The sequence below is a fragment of the Lonchura striata genome, chromosome 1, assembly GCF_046129695.1.
Source record: "Lonchura striata isolate bLonStr1 chromosome 1, bLonStr1.mat, whole genome shotgun sequence".
Classification (NCBI taxonomy): domain Eukaryota; kingdom Metazoa; phylum Chordata; class Aves; order Passeriformes; family Estrildidae; genus Lonchura; species Lonchura striata.
The window spans coordinates 90,751,077-90,770,030 of NC_134603.1; the positions used below are offsets into that span (position 1 = coordinate 90,751,077).

The 18,954-nt window shown below is 38.4% G+C and overlaps 1 protein-coding gene across 1 annotated transcript; it reads left to right on the forward strand.

The window, feature by feature from the left end:
* Positions 1-127: 127 nt before the first annotated feature.
* TBC1D7 (TBC1 domain family member 7) lies at positions 128-17,471 on the forward strand. The gene is made up of 9 exons (XM_021536495.2): positions 128-266; positions 1,232-1,431; positions 1,892-2,012; positions 2,688-2,768; positions 5,550-5,737; positions 7,338-7,475; positions 9,068-9,213; positions 16,272-16,401; positions 17,212-17,471. Exons 3-9 carry the CDS (start codon positions 1,901-1,903, stop codon positions 17,296-17,298), a joined length of 882 nt encoding a protein of 293 aa, XP_021392170.1. The 5' UTR covers positions 128-266; positions 1,232-1,431; positions 1,892-1,900; the 3' UTR covers positions 17,299-17,471.
* Positions 17,472-18,954: the final 1,483 nt, after the last annotated feature.

The window sequence follows — 18,954 nt, forward strand, 5'->3', positions numbered from 1 at the left end:
GCTGCCCGAGGTGCCGGGCGGGGCGGGCCCGCGCATGCGCCGCGGCCGCTGCCCGAGGTGCCGGGCGGGGCGGGCCCGCGCATGCGCCGCGGCCGCTGCCCGAGGTGCCGGGCGGGGCGGGCCCGCGCATGCGCCGCGGCCGCTGCCCGAGGTGCCGGGCGGGGCAGCGCGGCGCGGCCCGGGCTGCCGGGAGAGTCGGTGCCGTGCCCAAATGTGCCCTTGTTTGCCTCCGGGGCTGTGACGGAGGCCGGGAATTGAGCCCCGAGGTAGGGCCGGGTGCGGGGAGCCTCCGCAGGGCCTGCGAGGGAAGGGAGCTGGGTCGGGGCAGAGCGCGGTGGCTCCGCACCCCGGGCCTGTGCGGCGCTGCTGCTGCTGCGCCTGGAGTGACACTTCAGGGACCGGGAAAGCCACTGGGGAGGCCGAAAATGCTGTAATTGCAGATAGCACGAGTTAACTGCACACTTCTGTACGGCACACTTCCAATGAGCTGGCTAAGGATTTGTTTTCCCGTTTTCTTTTTCCACTCTATTGAAGACCGGTGTAAAGATTGGAATACTAGTCATTTGAAAATACAAATCCTAATTTGTGAGGGAGGAGACAAACTATCTTTCTCCTTTTACCACTGAGTAAATAAAATGTACTGCTATTATAGTGCTAGTTTGAATTTATTAAAATAATATTCCTGGCTAATAGGTCCTGCTTTTATTTTTCAAATTGTGATTAATGTTCCTGTTCTATGTCTCTCCTGTCATTTTCCCTCAAGCGGTCTGGGCTAGACGTGTGTTTGGTTGGTTTGTGGTTTTTTTTTTTTTTTTTTTAATTATTTTTGTAAATAACACTTACTGAACCTAGCTCTTGAAAATTTGAACTTATAAATGCAAATCTGAAAATTTTCAAAAGTAGTTCAGTGTCTATTGCATCTGAAGTCTGCTTTTAGACATGGCTCCAATGTAAATAGTGAGCACTGTGATCAGTGGACCCTTAAATACACCATACATGAATATCACTGTCATTCTCTTAAGGATAGTGCAGGACTGGAATGTGTTGCAAGTAATATTTATTTATTTTTTCTTTGGTTTCGAAATAATATTTGGCCTATCTTGGAAATCACTAATTCAGTCACAGAGGAGAGAGAATTGATTGATAGAGAATTGAACTGAATTGAAATGTCATTTGCAGTTGTTATGACACACAAAGCACTTACTGGAATTTACCTTTTTTTCCACTACAGGAATGAGACATTTGTTTGGTTTTAGCACTGGAATAGCAAGCTGAAGGCTGTGGCTGTTACAGCAGCTGGTAACAACATGAACACTCAGTTTGTATCTACAATTTAAGAAGAAATTTACACACCCAGCCTTATTCTTCCCTGTCACCCCTTTGCTGCTGAGGCCAACTCTGGCTTGTCCTTGCTTCTGATTACCTTGGCTGGTGAGTAAGAAACGTAATAAATTTACTTACATGGGCAATAGTTCTACTTGAGTAGGGTTTTCATAGTCAGAATTTTGTCAGACTTGTAACTGTATTTTTTTACGTTGGTTTTGAAGTACAGGGTATGGCATAAAATACTTAAGTGCTTCTCCCACAATTTTTTAAAAAGCTTTTTGAAATTTAGCATAATTTACTATGTGAATAATTTTTAAAAATCCCTAGATTTTGTTTGTAAAGTTGGTATCTTTAGACCTTGTTTAGAATAAATTAAATTTATAACTGCTTATGCTAGTATGTGACCAAAAAAAAAATCTTTGAAGATTTTAATATTCTGTAGGGTTTATTAATACTGTAGAGACATAGGCAGTAAATTTATATCAGTGTGCAAAATTACTTGATCTTAAAGCAATAGGAATATATTCTTATAAGTCTTCAGAGGAATTTATTATTTCTCCACAAGGAATCCGTCATGGCTGATGACTCTCAGAGAAACTTCCGCTCAGTGTATTATGAAAAAGTGGGATTTCGTGGAGTTGAAGAAAAGAAGTCACTGGAAATTCTGTTAAAGGATGATCGTTTGGGCAAGTTGATTTCCCTATTTGCTCTATTTTTGTGTGATTAGGGACTGGGGAGGGAGTAATAAAAAATGTTTGCCTACTGTGCTTAGTATTTATTTAAGTTTTGCATCTTTTACCAATAATACTTCAGTTAGTGCTAGCAGACCTTTGATTTTCAAAGACCTGGAAATCTGATTTTAAAAACTATTAAAGGTTTGTGAGCTTGCTTGTTTTTTTCTTTTTTCTTTCTCTCATTCTTTGTGCCCAGAAACAGAAAGATGGAATTGACAGCATGAGATGTTGCATTCTCAGATTAAAATTGCTTTCCCTAAAAATCTAACTTCAAAGCAATGAAGATGTTATTGCTGTTGGTCCCTGAGGAGTGCCACATCTCTGACAGAACAGAAAGATAAATGTTGTCCCTTTAAAAATGGCCTTAATTGTTTTGACAGTGACGTGCTTTACAAAATGCCTATAAAATTGGTCCGGTTTCCTCCTGATGAAACCTGGATTGGTTTTACTGTAAGTCAGGCCAACATGAAAGCAGTGAAAACATTTTTTGATAATATGTGGTGAAATAGGGAATTTCAATCTGCAACTAGAGTTTGTCATATTTAGCTGGGTCAGAGATACAAACCTATTTATAACCATATTTAAATTTGTCCATATTTAATATTTTTTCTTTTAATTTCTTTACAGATATTGAGAAGCTTTGCACATTTAGTCAAAGGTTTCCTCTTCCATCCATGTATCGTATACTGGTGTGGAAAGTGCTTCTAGGTATGAATCGTAATATGGAATGTAGAATGTAGGAAGGTGCAATTTTTTTTTTTCTTTTTGTCTTTGAAGAAGTAATGACAGGATTATTCTGTATTACCTTGCCTACTGGTATATATTTAGCCTACTTTTGTGTACACCTTGGATGCACAATGGCAATTATAAAACAAGTTTTTGAGAACTTTGCTGAAACATGCCTAGGAGAGTGTGTTTCTGTATTTAACTTTCTAACACTATCCAAGTACATTTATGAAATGGATTTTAAATGTGGGTTATAAGAAGTCTTCGATATCTGATAAGATATTCAGTTGGGCTCCTGAAATAACAGACAGTTAAGATGAAGTAAAGTTGTGATTAATTTTAAACTGGGTGAAGCATGGAATACACGTTTATTCTAAAGAGAGGCTTTGTGTTCTGCAGAATATTGGTTTCTTATGGTTTTGCTGCTGGTTTGAATTGTATTTGCCAATAGATATTGCCAAGAAGATACAAGGCTGAAGACAAGTTAATGGTATCCCCAAAAACTGTAAAAACCATAAATAGATTATATTTTCCCAGAAATGCACTAGTCGGATGACTAATTCAAAAGTACTAATGACTTTGCACTAACTGTCAAGTACGTTTGTTGACTAGATGAAGATAATGTCTACTTGAAGACATTGAAGGAGGGTTTTAAAAAAAAATCTTATTTTTTAAATTAATTGCTTCCCCCTCAAATTTTTTATGTTTTGAAAGTTGTGGCTTCATATTCCTGATTATGTGGATTTGTAAGCCTTTTTTTGGCAAAAGTAGTAAATTAACAGTGCACAGAAGGGGCAATATCTAATTACCAAGCTTGAAGTTCTTGGTGTTGAACTTATAGTGTAGTCCTACTTGATAAAAGGCTCTGCCATTAAAAATATTACTGTACCCTGGGCACTCGTGAAGTAGTCAACGTCCTTTAAAATATTAGTAGTGAGAAATACAGCATAGCAGTTTTGGACAAGCAACTGAGTACAGAATCCTTCAGCCAACATTATAATAGCAAAATACTTCTTTTTGCAAAATTATGGCTCACTGCAGAGCCAGGTCTTGGGCTGTTCTAGATAAAGGATCTGTGAATCATATGATAACACAAAACATCTTCTGAATCAACTGCATGGAAAATTATACTGGTTCTAAAAAGTATATTTTAAACCCGGAGTAATTCATTTCACAGCATGAAGTTGTTTCAGGGGAGGTTTAGGTTGCTTATCAGAATAAGGAGCGGTTTGGCACTGGAACAGGCTCCGCAGGAAGTGGTCACAGCACCAAGTCTGACAGAGTCCAAGGAGTGAACTCTGGTCTTAGGCACATGGTGTGATTTTTTGGAGTGGTCTTGTTAAGGGCCAGGAGGGGGACTCAATGGCCCTTATGGGTCCCTTCAAACTCATGATATTCTGATTTCAAGTATTTGTACTGTCATTTTATGGCATGCCTTGGGTGAACAGATGTTCAGGGACTTTCCTTACACTGCATTTCAGTGTTAACAGTTGTTAGAAAATCTGGTATTGAGAAGGGCAGTGCAAAATATCTCTCCCTAAATGGTCAGAACTGCAGCCATTTCTGGTGGGAGGTGTTATGTGACCTCTAAATAATGTTAATAATGAAAGAAAAGGAAGTCTGTCCTGTCAACAAAACTCTCTCAGACATGTACCAAGGCTTGCTGATGTCCCAGGTGACATAGTGTGTCAGCAATACCTCTGTTACCTTCCTGTTCAAGGATGAATCATGATGGTTTCCAGGCACCCCTCTGTTGTTTCAGCTTCATTTTGGCTGCCTAAGGTTGTCCTCTGTGTTTGAGGAGAGCAGTTGGCAGTATGTACATACAGTTATGATGTTGACTCTCTTTTGGCATATTGTGAAAAATGTCTTGCTTTCTTCCAGCTTTTGAAATGCAGACAGGTTTGCAGCTGGAAAAGAAAAGATAATTTTCTGTCTGATGTTCTTGTTCCTCAACTCGGCCATTTCATGATGCAACACTTGGCAGGAATATTTTTTTTCTTTAAATGAGAGGTAAAAGGAGCAGGTAGCTTGTTTCAGCTGACTTTTGAAGAATACTTTGTTCTCATGGGTTTCTACTCTGGGAAAGATTCTGCTTCTGTAGCCATAGGGAAATGGCATTGTTTTGCCTAGGTGTATGTATGTATGTCTTTATTTCTGTTGAAGTCTGTAACAGTTTTGTTGTAAAAATCAGTGCATGGCAAGACTCTTGAGTAAGGGGAAGGACTAAGTTAAATGGTGTCTCTTCTGGAAATGCTGTGTAATTTTACTTAGATACTTTAAATTTTTTTTTTCTCCCAGAAAACTAGATAAGATATTTGTGTTCTGCTAAGAAAATTACAAATGCTACTTTACAAGTGGCAATGTAGCATTCTTAAGTTTTAGTCTTTAATTTACTCAACTGATTGATTTTGGGTTTTGAATGTCATTTTAGGGAGAATTAATCTCTGGTACAGTGAGTAAAGACTTTTCTGGCAGTAAAGTAATTAATACTGCAGTGAACAGTGTTTTTTCATTAGTTAATTGCATGTATATATTTTCTGTAAGTTCACACAAAGTGTAGAATTTGAGAAAATGAGCAGCTAATGTATATAAAAATCATTCTACACTGACTTTTGTTTTCAAAATAAATGGAAACTGGGCACAAATATACAGCTAGTACTGTACTGAAAACTAGACAGGTATAAAAATTAACAATTTTTTCCTCCTTACAAATGTTTATATTTTGTTCTTTTATATTTTTAATTACTTTTTTTTTTTCAGGAATTATTCCTCCTCACCACGAATCTCATGCTTTGGTGATGAAGTACCGGAAGGAGCAATACTGGGATATTCACCACGCTCTTCGTGTGATTCGGTTTATTAATGATTCTACCCCACAGGTTGATGTTTTTCTCCGCATACATCAGCTGGAATCGGGAAAATTGCCTCGAAACGTAGCTTTTCCATTGGTCAGTGGTGATTTTAACAGTCTTTTAAATACAGTACTTTTTTGAACTTGAAACTGTAAACCAGTGAGAAACTGAACTGCAGGTCACCTCACAAATGCTTGTTGATAGACCAAGTAAGGTGAATGGAAAACAGAGAATTACTAGTATAAAATAAATAATTTTAATCAAAGTCCTTTTTTCTTTCCCCTAAGTACTTACATAAGATTTTATGCCTTAAGATCTCTTCTGTGCATTTTTCCTGCTAGGTTTCAAGACTTTTGTACTTCAGGGCGCATCGGTTTCTTTATAGCACTGACATGGAAATAATCTCATTGTAGCTCATAGGTTTTTATGTTCCTGGAACAAGGGTAATTCAGAGCCTGTACAAGCAACGATTTAATGCAAGTTTCAGCAAATATTTAAATTATTTGTTTTTAAATCTAGACTTCAGTGTACTGTTCTCCTTTTTTTCTTAGTCTGAACTGACCTGGGCTTCTGTTAGGTAATGCACATACTCTGCTGTTGACAGTGTACACCTATTTGGTTAAACAAGGCTGTGTTGTGATGATAAAAACAATATGTGGCTCTTTCTTTTTTCCGTGAAATAGGAGATGAGGAAAGGAGCCACAGAGCTTTCTAAGTATATTTCGACCTGTAGTTAATTTATTTGTATTCACTCTAGCCCAGCTTAATTTGTAATTTTTCATCTGTAATCACAAATTTTGACATAAATACTTAAAGAAAAGTTCAAAATAAAAAAAAGGTTCAAGTCAATATGGAAAAATCAGTAATATTTAGAATTGGAGGATTACCTGCAGCATTCTTTTGTCAGAGGAGGGAATGTTTTCATACCCTTACCATTGCCTAGGAATATGGCCATCCTACCCTGCAAATTTCCAGTAGTGAAATTTCCTTGATCTTGACATGTGATGCAGTGGGCTGAAAATTCCTCCCTTCTAGAGCAGCATTGCCTTCTGAGTGATGTTTTGTCAGTGCATCCCAGAGCTGCTCTCAGGATTGCAGTGAGGTTTCATAGTGATGGTGTTTAGCAGAGCCCCAGTCATTAGTCCTGTAACTAAGTCAGGTTTGTTTGGCTGCTGCAGAAAGCATTTGTTCTCTTTTCAGTGCTGTCACTGACCCCTTAAACTTATGAGAGGTTATACTTGCTGGTAATGCAGGTGTTTTATTTTAGAGGCAGAGGGAGATAAAGAGATGTCAGATTGATCTAAATATTTTGAAATGTTTGAGTAACAAAAGGAGTGGAAGTCTGATGAGTGCTTTGTACATGCGAACACAGAGTTTTCAAGTAAGGATATGTGTGCATTGGAGCAGTCTGTGTGGCAGAGACATAATCCCAGTAGTATTTAGGACTCTCTGTACACTGAAGTATGTTTTGGTTTCAAAAGTGAGAAAAGTCTTACTTGCTCTGTTTTAATACATATCTGTCATCATCGTGCAGCTGCTGCCCAGTGTCTTGTTTAGGAACGTCAGAACAGCTTTTTGTGTATGTTGATTCCTGGCTTTTTCCCCAAATGGCAGAGAAAAGGAATATAAGAATAATTTAAAACAGAATAGTCCAATACTTCTTAGTAGATATCACTTTTTTCTCTTTGTTTTTCAGGAACCTGAAGATGAAGTGTTTCTTGCTATTGCTAAAGCAATGGAGGAAATGGTAGAGGATCCTATAGAATGCTATTGGCTTGTCAGTTGCTTTGTGAATCAGCTGAACAGCAAGCACAAAGATTCATTACAACAGCTGGTAAGGAAAAGGATTTTTTTTTTTCTTTTTGCAAGGAGAAGCATTCATGGAAAACATTAATATGGGGAGACAACTGGAGAATCAGAAGTGACACCCTTGGACTCTATTCCACCAGCTACTTTGAGAATAAGGGAGGAGTGCTTTCTGCATTGTGATTGTGCTGCCTGGTCTAATGTAACATTAAAAATTGTTTTTGTTTGCTATGTGGTAATTTTCAATTGCCTTTTTTGTCTAAAGATTACATTGTATCCAATTGAATTACATGTCTCATAAATTGGTCACTTCAGAATTTTCTTTAAACAATTAAAAATGTCAAAAGTGAAGAACATCTTCATGTACGTCTGCTACTTTCTAGGCTGCATCTCTGGCATTCATGTGCTGCTCATTGGATGATAGACAAAGCGCAGTTTTGCTTTATAAATGGAGCAGAGTACTTTGTCTTCAGAAAAACAGTATGTTGAAAATCAAATTATAATAAAAAGTGGGGTAGATTTTTGTAGCACTGTCAATTTAAATTCTATCGTAGAATATTAATTTTGAATTTCTGTCTTACTGTTTTATAAAATTAAAGTTTGATTTTAATATGTACTTATGAAAATGATAGAAGTTCTTGTAATTCATCAAATGGCCTTAACAGATAAGGAGCTTTTAGTTAACAATATCCTAAAAAGTAAAAATATCGAGTACATGAGCACCAGCAATTGCTGAATAGAAATTCCCTTCTCTTGTTAGTTATTTTGGAACTAAGAAATAATTTTTAAACCTGTCTCCTGTTTCTGTGGATGGTACATTCAACTATACCAGTTGAAATGAGAAAGGATTATTTTTAAAGTGTGTGTTTGTGTGATGTCATGTAGAGAGTGCCAAGCATCTCCCTCCCTAATATTTTTTTTGTAACACAATCAATGTGCCAAGACTCAGTAGGTGAGAATATTGGCAAAGGAAATGTTTTCTGCCTTTGACAGTTGAGGTCCTTAACAGTTTGCCTAACTATGACAAAGCATATAGGTAGTCAAAAATTCATGAAAATATATACTGCGTTACGTTAAAATTTAAAAAAGATGAGCAAATTATCCACATGTTTATGCCTTAAATACTTCAGGTTTTTAAACAATAAATCAGTGTCCAGCTTTTAATGGGTTGCACAGGGAATTGCTCTCAGATTTGATTTCTTGGATTTTGCTGCATTATGTGTAGATATTTTTTGATGTGTACTAAGGCGATTAGGTTTGAGGTGCATGAAACTCATTTTTACTTGTGAAGGTAGCAGTAATTAGTGCATGTTTAATCTCTGCATTGCTGGAAGCTCTGAGCACATCCTTGCACTAGGGAATGCTGCATATCTTGGAAGTTCTGGTAGTGGTCAGCAATTTCAGGAAGCTGCGGTTGTTTCTTTGGTTAAGTACAGAATTAGTTAATTGCAAAAGTCAGTAACACCTGTATTTTGGAACAACTAAAACAATGAAGATACATTATTTTACTATGTTACATTGCTCCAGTTGAATTGTTAAGACAGTGCTTGTCTTACAGTGTGCATTAACTATGAAAGTATTCTGATCTGAGTTACCTAAAACTTTCTAATTCTTTCTCAGCCAAAAATGCTGGAGCAGTATTTGAACATTGAAGATAACAGACTACTGATGCATCTGAAGACATGTGCTGCAATGAGCAAACTCCCCTATGATCTTTGGTTTAAAAAGTGTTTTGCAGGATGTTTACCTGAGTCCAGTTTACAGAGGCAAGTTCTTTTTCTTTTCTTTCTGTTTGTAACTGCATAGTAATTTCAGCTTTCAGTCATCACTAGCAGGCAAAGAGCTTTCCATACTTTATCTTTAAGATTATGGTGTTAGCTTTGTTGCTAACTTGGGAATGATAAAATTAGAATGATAAAATTTGATTTCATTTCCCTTGTTACTGATGCAAGATAATCAATCTCTGTATGATGGTTTCGCCCACTAAAAATAAAAAGAATGGAGCTAAGTATACCAGCTGATTCTGTAGGACACTTAGTGCTTCCAAACCCTCTGTCAGTGTTACATAGCTGGATGGTAGTCAGCTTTTGGGCTTTTTGACAAATATCTGTATGTAGGGAGTGACTGTAATACTGTATTAGTGTTAGATGAAAAAGATTTTGGGAATGTGTATGGGTTTTTGCTGGGATAGAGTTATATTTCTTCAGAGTAGCTGGTATAGGGCTGTGTTTTGGAACACAGGGATGTTTTAGTTCCTGCAGTGCAGTGGTTACACAGCATCATCTGCTCCTCACCAGCAAGAACATGGCTGGGAGGAGGCACAGCCAGGACAGCTAGCTCCAGCTGAGCCAAGGGATATCCCATTCTGAGTGGAGTCATGCTCAGCAGTTAAGCTGAGGAGGAGGTTGGCAGGTTGGAGCATTTTCCTGGGGACTTGCTGGCCATCAGTCGGGGTAGTGGGCAACTATTCTCAGTTGCATCACGTGTCTCAGGTTTTATTTTCCTCTTTGTTATGTTTTTCTTCTCTTCTTACACTTTTTAAAAATTATTACTTATTTTTAATTATGAAATTTTTTTTTCTCCACCCACAAATTTGTTTCTTTCTTACACCCTTCTAATTTTTCCCCCATCCCACAGGTGGAGGTAGTAGATGAGTGGCTGTCTGCTGCTCAGTTGCTGGCTGGGGTTAAACCATGACAGAGTGTTTATTATAAAAAGTACTAGGGCAAGTTGAATTTTATAAAATTAATGCAATTATGGATTATATCAGGATTCTACGGTTACAAATAGGTTGTTGAGCTTTTAAAAAGGAAAAATTCTTGTGCATGACACTTCACTGAAGGGCTTTTGAAATGAAGTTAGTGTGATTTCCCTAATTCTGCTGCCTGAGAACTCTTAGAAAAGCAGGAAATTCAAGCTCAATGTAGAGAAACATCTTTCTGCATTGATAAGAGTTGCTGATAGCTGAACAGGATGTGGCACAGAGAAAACAATGGTGTCATTTTCAGCTGTCTGAAAACTTTTAGAAGTAACAATGTTCAAGAGAAACTTTACTTAAAGGTAATTACAGGACTTCAATGGCTAGAATAGGAACCTAGTATGAAAACGGTGCTTTGTAAATTGCTTTGTAGAAAATGCTTTTATGGTGGTAAAATTTGTAATAATCTGAATAGTGGATGCAGTGTTTATCTGGGACTTCATGTTCCATGGAGGAAAGTGGAAAATGGCTGTTTAAAAAAAATGTTCTATTTACCTTTACAAGAATAAGAAGATTTTAGGGAACAAGCTGTAAAATTAGAAATCATGCTCTCTGCTCTTGTTGGACCATGGTCTTTGAGGTTCTGTAGGTTTTTTTGTTGCCAAGGGTTATGTTTGAGAGAAGCATACATTTTGTGAAGGATTGAAACATTTAGGTGCAACAAGGTTATTGTTACATGGCAAGTTCTTCTGATCAAACACCTATAAGGCTACAGAATATTCTTGTCTGCTTACTAATTGTGTATGATCTGGTGATTAAAAGTTTTTACTACTTCTGTGACAGCAGAAATTATGTAAGCATGCACAGTATAGGATGTTTGTTACAGTTTAGAGCTTAGAGCTCATGTGATTCAATTTTGCTACTGGATCTTATGGCTGTAGACAAGAGCTAAGGGAGGAATTTGTATCAGAGCAGATTTGCTTTTGGAAGATGAAGGGGTTTTTTTAAAATTTCTGTTGAAAATTGAAACTTGTAAAAGGAAAAATCTAGATGAAGAATTTGGTCAAATATTTCATCTTGCAAAAATATTTGGCTTCAATTGTCTACCATTTTGAATTAGTTTTATTTACATGAAATATTTTGTCTAGTCAGTATGCATCTTTAACATTTCCACATACTGTTTTACCTTACTGAGATAGAGTATTTTGATTACCTGAAATTTGTTAATACTTTTTTCCCCCCGGAAAAGGTCAAAAAACTGGCTTTTTATATCACACTGGAATAAAAACAAATTTCAGTGTAGGTACTTCTGATGGCAGAACAATCCCTTTTCCCAGCAGTTCTTGTGGGAACATGATGAAATTGCACTTTTTCTTGGCAGTTTAGGTTTGTGAATTATTCAGTTGTAATCATAACGGCCTTATTCGCTGAGGAAATGACATACTTCATGGGTGGTATGTGACAGATGAACTTAATTAATGCTTGGAGATTCAGTTTGGATTAGGATCTAGCAGCCCCAGCGCTTATCTGAAATGCATCCAAATGTCAGTGTTGAAACTGCTGAGGTTTGAAGGTCTCCAGTTCTCCCGTGAATTTTACTTACTTTCTTGTCAAGTGAGAGATTATCTGAACACAGTCTTTTATGATTTATTTTCACTTATGATTTAGCACTGCATTTCTTACAGAGGCTGCTTGCTTTCTGTGAACTGTAGTCTTCTCTGTCAAGCAGATAAATCTAAAATTCATGGGTTTGTTTGTTTTCTGAGGTGTACAAGACTTGTATGTGCTATGCAGAAATTTTACCTGATAATGGTGATGAGATGAAGTTGCACAATATCAGTACCTGACAGGCACTGGCACTCGGTATAAATACTGGTTTATAGCACACTTCAAGTTACACCATAGGTAAAATTTATGCATCAGTTTAATTTAAGTGGGCTTGGAAAATACATACAGACAGGTTTCACGTGGAAACTTTTGCTTTGAGCTTATGCAGTGTTTAATCTACTTGGCATATTATGTGATGAGCGTCTTAACAAACTTCTTAAAGGTGGCACATGGGTAAAAGGGAGGAGCAGACCGTTCCAGAGACTCTGTATCCCACCTGGAATATAGACAGGATGCTTTCTGGAATATGAACCAGCCTGTAAGCAGAGGTTTGAGAGGCACAGAAAGGTGTGCTTCTATCTGAGACAGGGAGAGAACTGGTTCACATCATTATTTTCCTACTCATTGCCCTGTTTGTTTGATTTGTGCAGCAGCATATCTGCTTACCTCTTTGATAAGCCCATGTGTGGAAAGCTTTCCAATGGTGTTGTGATGGCCCTCAGCTGGAAGATCCCTGCTCTTAAACCTTGGGCTCCTGTTTGTGGCTTCATCTCTACAGGCAAAATGGCACTTTGGCTTCCAGTTTAATCTGGCACTGTCAGCCCAGATGATCCAGCAGAAGCAGTGCAGCTTTGCAGTTGTAATTGTGAATGAGCCAGGCGTTTTTTATGGCCTAATGATGCCACTCATGTATCAGGCCCCTGCCTAATGTTGTTTGTACTCTGCACTGAAGGCTTGGCATTGGCTGGCTTGTGTTAGATTATTAGTCTCTGGCGACTTGCTAGTGGCAAAGTATTTGGTCATTCTCCTGAAATCTTATGACTTTCAAACTGGCACTACCTCATATATTAATATAATTCTGTAGTTGTACATCTGTGATTTCCATGCCCTGTATAAATTACATTTAGTTGTAAAAATGTAAGTTATTTGTTAATAGAAACAACAGAAATATGGAAAATGCCTTAATTTTACTGTGGAGCAGGAGGGCATGAGAATGTGCATGTGGGCTGCTACTACAGAGAAACTGAATTCAGTTTGCCTTTGTCTCACTGAGCTGCTTCTCAGGTTTGCAAATGAATGGGCAGAAGATCATGATAGATCAGGGTGAGATTTGTGTACGCTTCATTGTGTCCCTCCATGCCCAGTTACCTCTGGAAGGACACCAGAACTGCAGGCAGAGGATAAAGCATTTGAATTTTTTAGATATCTCTTGCCTGGATGGCTGGAGGACCAGAGCCAGGAAATAAGGTTGAGTGTCTATACCCTGCAGCATAGGGAAAAACGGTGAGGTAAATGACAGTACATCAGAAAAAGAGAGAGCAGCAGTTCTGTGATGCCTCTTGTGTATTCCTGCACTGTAGTGTGGTGCAGGAAACTCAGAGAGTGCCTGGAGAATGTCATCCCTTCACACACAGGTGCACACAGAGTGTTGTATCTTGTCTATAGGAGAGGATCAGTGAAAAGTAAATGGTTTCATTTGCATAATCCTTGGCATGCTCTTTGCCTTTACAGCTTCCCATTTCTTTTTATTTTTCCTGTGCTTGTCAATACTGCTTTGCTCTTCAAGAAACACCTGCAAAAGTGTTCCTGTGGTTAATTGAACAGCTGTATTTTACAGAGGATGACAGTCACACAAAACAGTGAATTTCATTCAGAATATGTATTTCTTTTTCTTCATTCCTGTGTAGGGCTGTAGGCACAGTTTCATGATGTTTCTCTTATACTTTCCCCCTCTCCAGCAGTATCAAAGAACAGGTAAAAAGTTGCAGTAAAGTTGACCTTATATGATTGCTACGAAAAAAATGAAAGCATGGCACCTGTGTAAACACAACGTATAAAGATTACTGTATTAGAAGAGGATTAGCAAATGTATTTCATTGAAACTGCTGTGGTTTTTTCCTACTTTTGGCAGTTTATGTTGTTGTTCCTGGCTCTGCTGGTACAGACAAGGTGCTGACTGTTCACCACAGTGTTGCACAATCATTCTCGATTACTGTCACTGGTGGAGAGGCACTGAGAGTAACAATAGCTGGAAGTGTTAAGGGAAAAATATTGCAGCAGACACAGCTGGTTAGTGCTGACATCTCACTCAGTTTTCTGTGTATCATCTTCCAAAATTTGTTAAGACACTGGTGATTTAGATACTGCATCTGTTTTGCCATTGTTAAAACATTTGTATGGGAATCAGACTAAATAATGCAGGAAAACAATAAAGTGTTTTCTGAACATAGCACGTAACCTAGTGTAATTATGGAGACTGAAGTCAGAAGAATTGGAAGCAAAATAATGAAAGAAGACTGGGTATTTTATAAAAGGATTAGTAAATTTGTTTTCAAATTAACATGAGCTTTAATATGAAGTTTAATATTTTTTTTCCTGTTTTTGAGATCTGCCACTTGCAGTAATTTCGCAATTATAGTTCTGATGCACATGGAACACACAGGGAAGTTTTTCTTGTGTTCTAAACAGATGTGTTTGTGTAGGAAAATGCTGTAGAAGTAAACAGGGGTGACCTCTATAGTGTGGAACAGAGCTGTTGTCTCAGTTCTCTCATATCCTTGCTTAAAGCTTCCTAGACCTGACTTCAACAGCAATGTAATATTTGCAGTGATCATTTATCCTGGAATGCTTGAACCACAAATATAGCAGTAAGATTTTGATCTTGGATTGTGTGTTGCTCCTGTCCCTGTGGGGATTGTACTAATTATTTAATCATAGGAAGACAGGGAATTAAAACTAAATTGCAAAGGGGAAAGAAATTGGCTGTACTTTTTCTTTTCCCCTTATCTGTCCATGTGGGTTTTTTGTTTCTTCTACTTTCAGAACAGTTCTGAGGATCTACACATTTGTTTTTCTCCTTTCTTTGTTATAAGTTAAAATCTAGTGTTTGAGTTTGTGCCTGTTGCTTCAGATCCCTTCACCTGGCATGATTGGAAAGTGCCTGGATCCACTCTTTTTGCACTCTCCCTTCCAGTTTACGTTGATGAGATTCCCCAGATCCCTCTCTTCTCCAGGCTGAGCAGTCCAAGCTCTCTCACCTTTCCCCTCTCTTCATCACCTTAATTGCTCTTGGCTGGGCTCTCCCCTCTTTAATTCCTTCTGTAAAAGTGTGATCCTGTGCTTCTCATCAGCTGTCAAAGTTCATGTCATGCCTGCGTTGTGCTCTCCTGGCTCTCTGGGCTGAAAGGCAAATTCTTCTGAGAGAGGTCATACAAAAGTTGAGTTGTCCCTGGAAGGAGTATACCCATAGATCTACATTTGTAGATGGGCTGCAGAAGATATTTTTCAGTTGCTGCTACTATATTCAGAAATTATGGAGCATAGTGTGTGATCTTTGTTCCTCCTTATTTTTATTTGGAAGGAGAAATACTTTGAAGAAGTGCCCAGAAGGAGCAAGAACTGTAATCCTTAGAAACTCTTTCTGACATAGCTCTTAAAATTCAAGAACTAAAAATAATGTGAGCCCTAAAAGCTGTCATCTGACAGACGGTTTCACACTGTTTTGTGCAATCTTTTATCTTGAGTCTCTTGAACTGGGCCTGAGAGGGAGCTGCTGGATGAAGGATGGTTTCAAATTGTTGCAAGCTAATAGTAGGTTTTGGTAGTGATGATCCATTTTAATATTCATCCAAGTTCTGTTGCTGAAGCCTTTGAAAACCTGCCCAAGGAGGTCCAGGTGTGATTTCACATGAGAGGTAGGAGTGCCTAGGTATTTCTGAGAATGTCTGTGCACAGTGAGATGAATTGGAAGACTTAACAGTTGTTCCTTGTGCCTAATTTAAACAGGACTCTATCCTGCTGATCATATTTGTATCTCATACAGCAATGACCTGCTTGAGATGTAGTAGTTCAATATTACATCTCTTTGAATTTTTAGCAACTTAGCTGATTGAAGAGTATCTTTATTAGTCATGCTAATGGAGTTAATTCCTTTTTTCTTGTTGCACTAGGAAGAATTCTCATCTTTACCACATGCTCTGGTAGCTGTGTAGTCCGGTAGAGTAATTGTTACGGTCCAGGCTATTATGCCAAGATTTGCTTTTTGTACTTGAGCTTGTAAACAGTTAAATTTCTAAACAGCAACACACCATATCAGTACATTCCAATTGCTGCTTGCTATCCCTCTGCTCTGTACAGATTGAGGAGTTGATAAAATGATGTCTATTTATCCTGACCCAAATAATTCAATACATTGCTGTTGTTCAGAAAAGTATTCTGGATAGAGATGATTATACAAAGGCTGTTCTAGCAGAGAAATAAGCAGATAGTGTTTAGTGATTCCTTTTCACTTTCTTGTAGAGTTTGGGACAAAGTTATAAGTGGATCCTGCAAGATTCTTGTGTTTGTTGCTGTGGAGATATTATTAACCTTTAAAATGAAGATAATAGCACTGAATTCTGCAGAAAAGATCACACAGTTTTTGGAAAATGTAAGTACTCTAATTATGCTTTTTATTACCTTTTATAGCTTATAACTGTTTCAGCCTGAGTTGCTTGCCTGCTGCAGATGTACCAAAAGATATTACATTACTGAGAACAGTGTAACAGTACCAAGGTGAAGGGACTATGCTCAGCATTGAGTGCAATAACTTCTTCTATCAGGAGGTAAGGCTTCCGTAGAACTAAGTGATTTTTAGGCTTGGGGAATGTATTTATGTAAAGAATTAACATTTGTGATACTAAAGGGTTTTTCTGTGAAAGTGCAGGTCAGGTTAGCTTAATTTTTCTGGAGGCTTCTTAGAAGGGCTGGTTTCTGGCACCTTTTTTTACATCTTGCCTGAGTGCAGATTTGTAGACTAAATGTGTTTTCTGTTGATGTGAGGATGGGATCATGAACCTGACCCTGAACCTTCCTGACCCTGAATAGTAATGAGGCATCTCAGCAGGGCTGTAGGGTCTCAGTGTAACCCAGGTGAGTTATATGAGATACAGCTGTGGTCATGGATAGGCAGTGTGAGTCATGCCTGGTGTCAGGGATGTGTGAAGTGTGAGGTGTTCGACTGCTTACCAGCATTTTGGAAATAAAAACTTTTTGTCCAAAACCTGGATGTAATATGGTGTGTGCAGGACAGAGGGATGGTGGGATGAGAGGATAGGGAGATGGGATTCTACTTTTGTTTTCTTTTTTATAAAGAGATAAAATCTGGACTGGAAATCCAAAACTTTTATTTTAAAGAAAACAGAAAATAGAAGTGAAAATAGAGTGCTCTGACCAGGCACTTTGGCATGATCTTTTGCAGATTCCTCAGGACAACACCGATGCCATTGTCAGCAAAGCTGTGGATCTGTGGCGCACACACTGTGGTACTCCAGCACACTCAGTCTGAGAACTCTCTTGGCTTGTGACAGCTTGGGGAAAAAGCCTAACTTTTGAAAAGACATTTTGCCAGCCTGTCTCCATCCTAGTGTGATGTGCTTTGTTAACCCTTTTGTGTAAAGATGCTGTTAAAGCATAGTGACCAATGTGTAAATATTTTTCAATAAAAACAGAGGTAATGGAGATACTTAGTGGTGGGGTGATGATGTCTAAAGTGTTACTTGTTCACCCAGCTACAGTATTTTGATTGCACAGTGTGCTCTCTTGCTTTTGCAGAAGTAAACCTAACTCAAAGCAAGGTAAGTAGATTTACTTGTGATATAAAAATGTTTCAGTATGCCATCTTGTACTTGATATTACAAGTAACTACTTGGAGGTATTTGTACAGTGAATTTACTGAATGTCAAACTGCTGGGTGGTGAACAAGCATGCTTTTGCTAGGAATGTAATTGTACTCTTTTAACACTGTGAAATTTCAGGTAAATGAAGCTTCCCAAATCTGAGGTACAGGACATCACAATGACCAGGGGTGAAATCCTTTTCTGAAGTGTTTTAAAATATTTTTTTTTATCTGTCAGACAGCTCTCTATGGCTGTATCTCCTTTGTTCTTCATGGAAGATATTCTAGAGAAGTGGATCTGTGCAGGTATGGAGAAAATCAGTGGGATAAGCCAATATAATTCAGAATTATAGCCCAGTAATAACCAATGGCTCTGCTGAGTGCTTGGCTCAAAGCTGCTGTAATTTGATTCTTGCTTGGTTTAGATTTCAGAATTAATTCAATGTAGAATTGTAATTCATGGTGTAAGTAAAAGTAAAGTGATTAGCCATAGATAGAGATTTACTGGGGAACTGATTTTTTTCTTGCAAAAATATAAAATTCTATTTCTACCTCTTGCATAGTCCAGAGAATTGTACATAGGAATGTGTTGCTTAGCTGTTACTTGACTCATATTGGTGCTTAGTGTGCTGAGTGCCAAGGATGCTTGTTGCACTTGAGAAAGTGTGTTTAGCTTGCACTCAGTGTTGTGCAGACTTGAAATGCTTTAGAAGCTTTTGTTTTAAACTGGGTCAGGTTTATCTTGCAGCACATTAAATGGTGAAGCCTGGGACTTTGCTGGGGTTACCCCTAAAATCCTGGGGAGATGATCTCTGCTGGATGCTGAGACCTTGCAGTTGGTGCTGCTGGAATGCCCCAGTTCAGCCAGTTCAGGAAGAGTGTGTTTGCATCTGCTTTGGAGTCCATTGTTGTTCCTGTACTGTGGTGCAATCCATGGAGCTCACTTTGGATGGATGCATGTTTTCCTAGTGCAGGGTAAGGTGCACGGGAAAGACACAAGTTCTGTTAACAGCAGCCCTGCATCCTGTAACATGCAGTGCACAAGTGTTTCAAATAATGTCTGAGAGGTTGCCTGTGTGAAGGATTCCCCCTGGCTGCACAGCCAATTCACACCACCCCAAAGGAGCAGGGGCGTTACTGTGGCCTTCACACGGCAGATTACTTGGTCATTTAAAAACAAGCAGCGATGACACTGAAGGTGTTCAGCTGTTTCAGTCCTGAAAGGGAATCAATAACTCATATTCTGTGAAGAGAGGTGCACTGAATCAGGATTAGAAATGCCAGTCAGTGTTACTGCTTCCAGGCGTGCCAGTGAGTGTTCCTCCA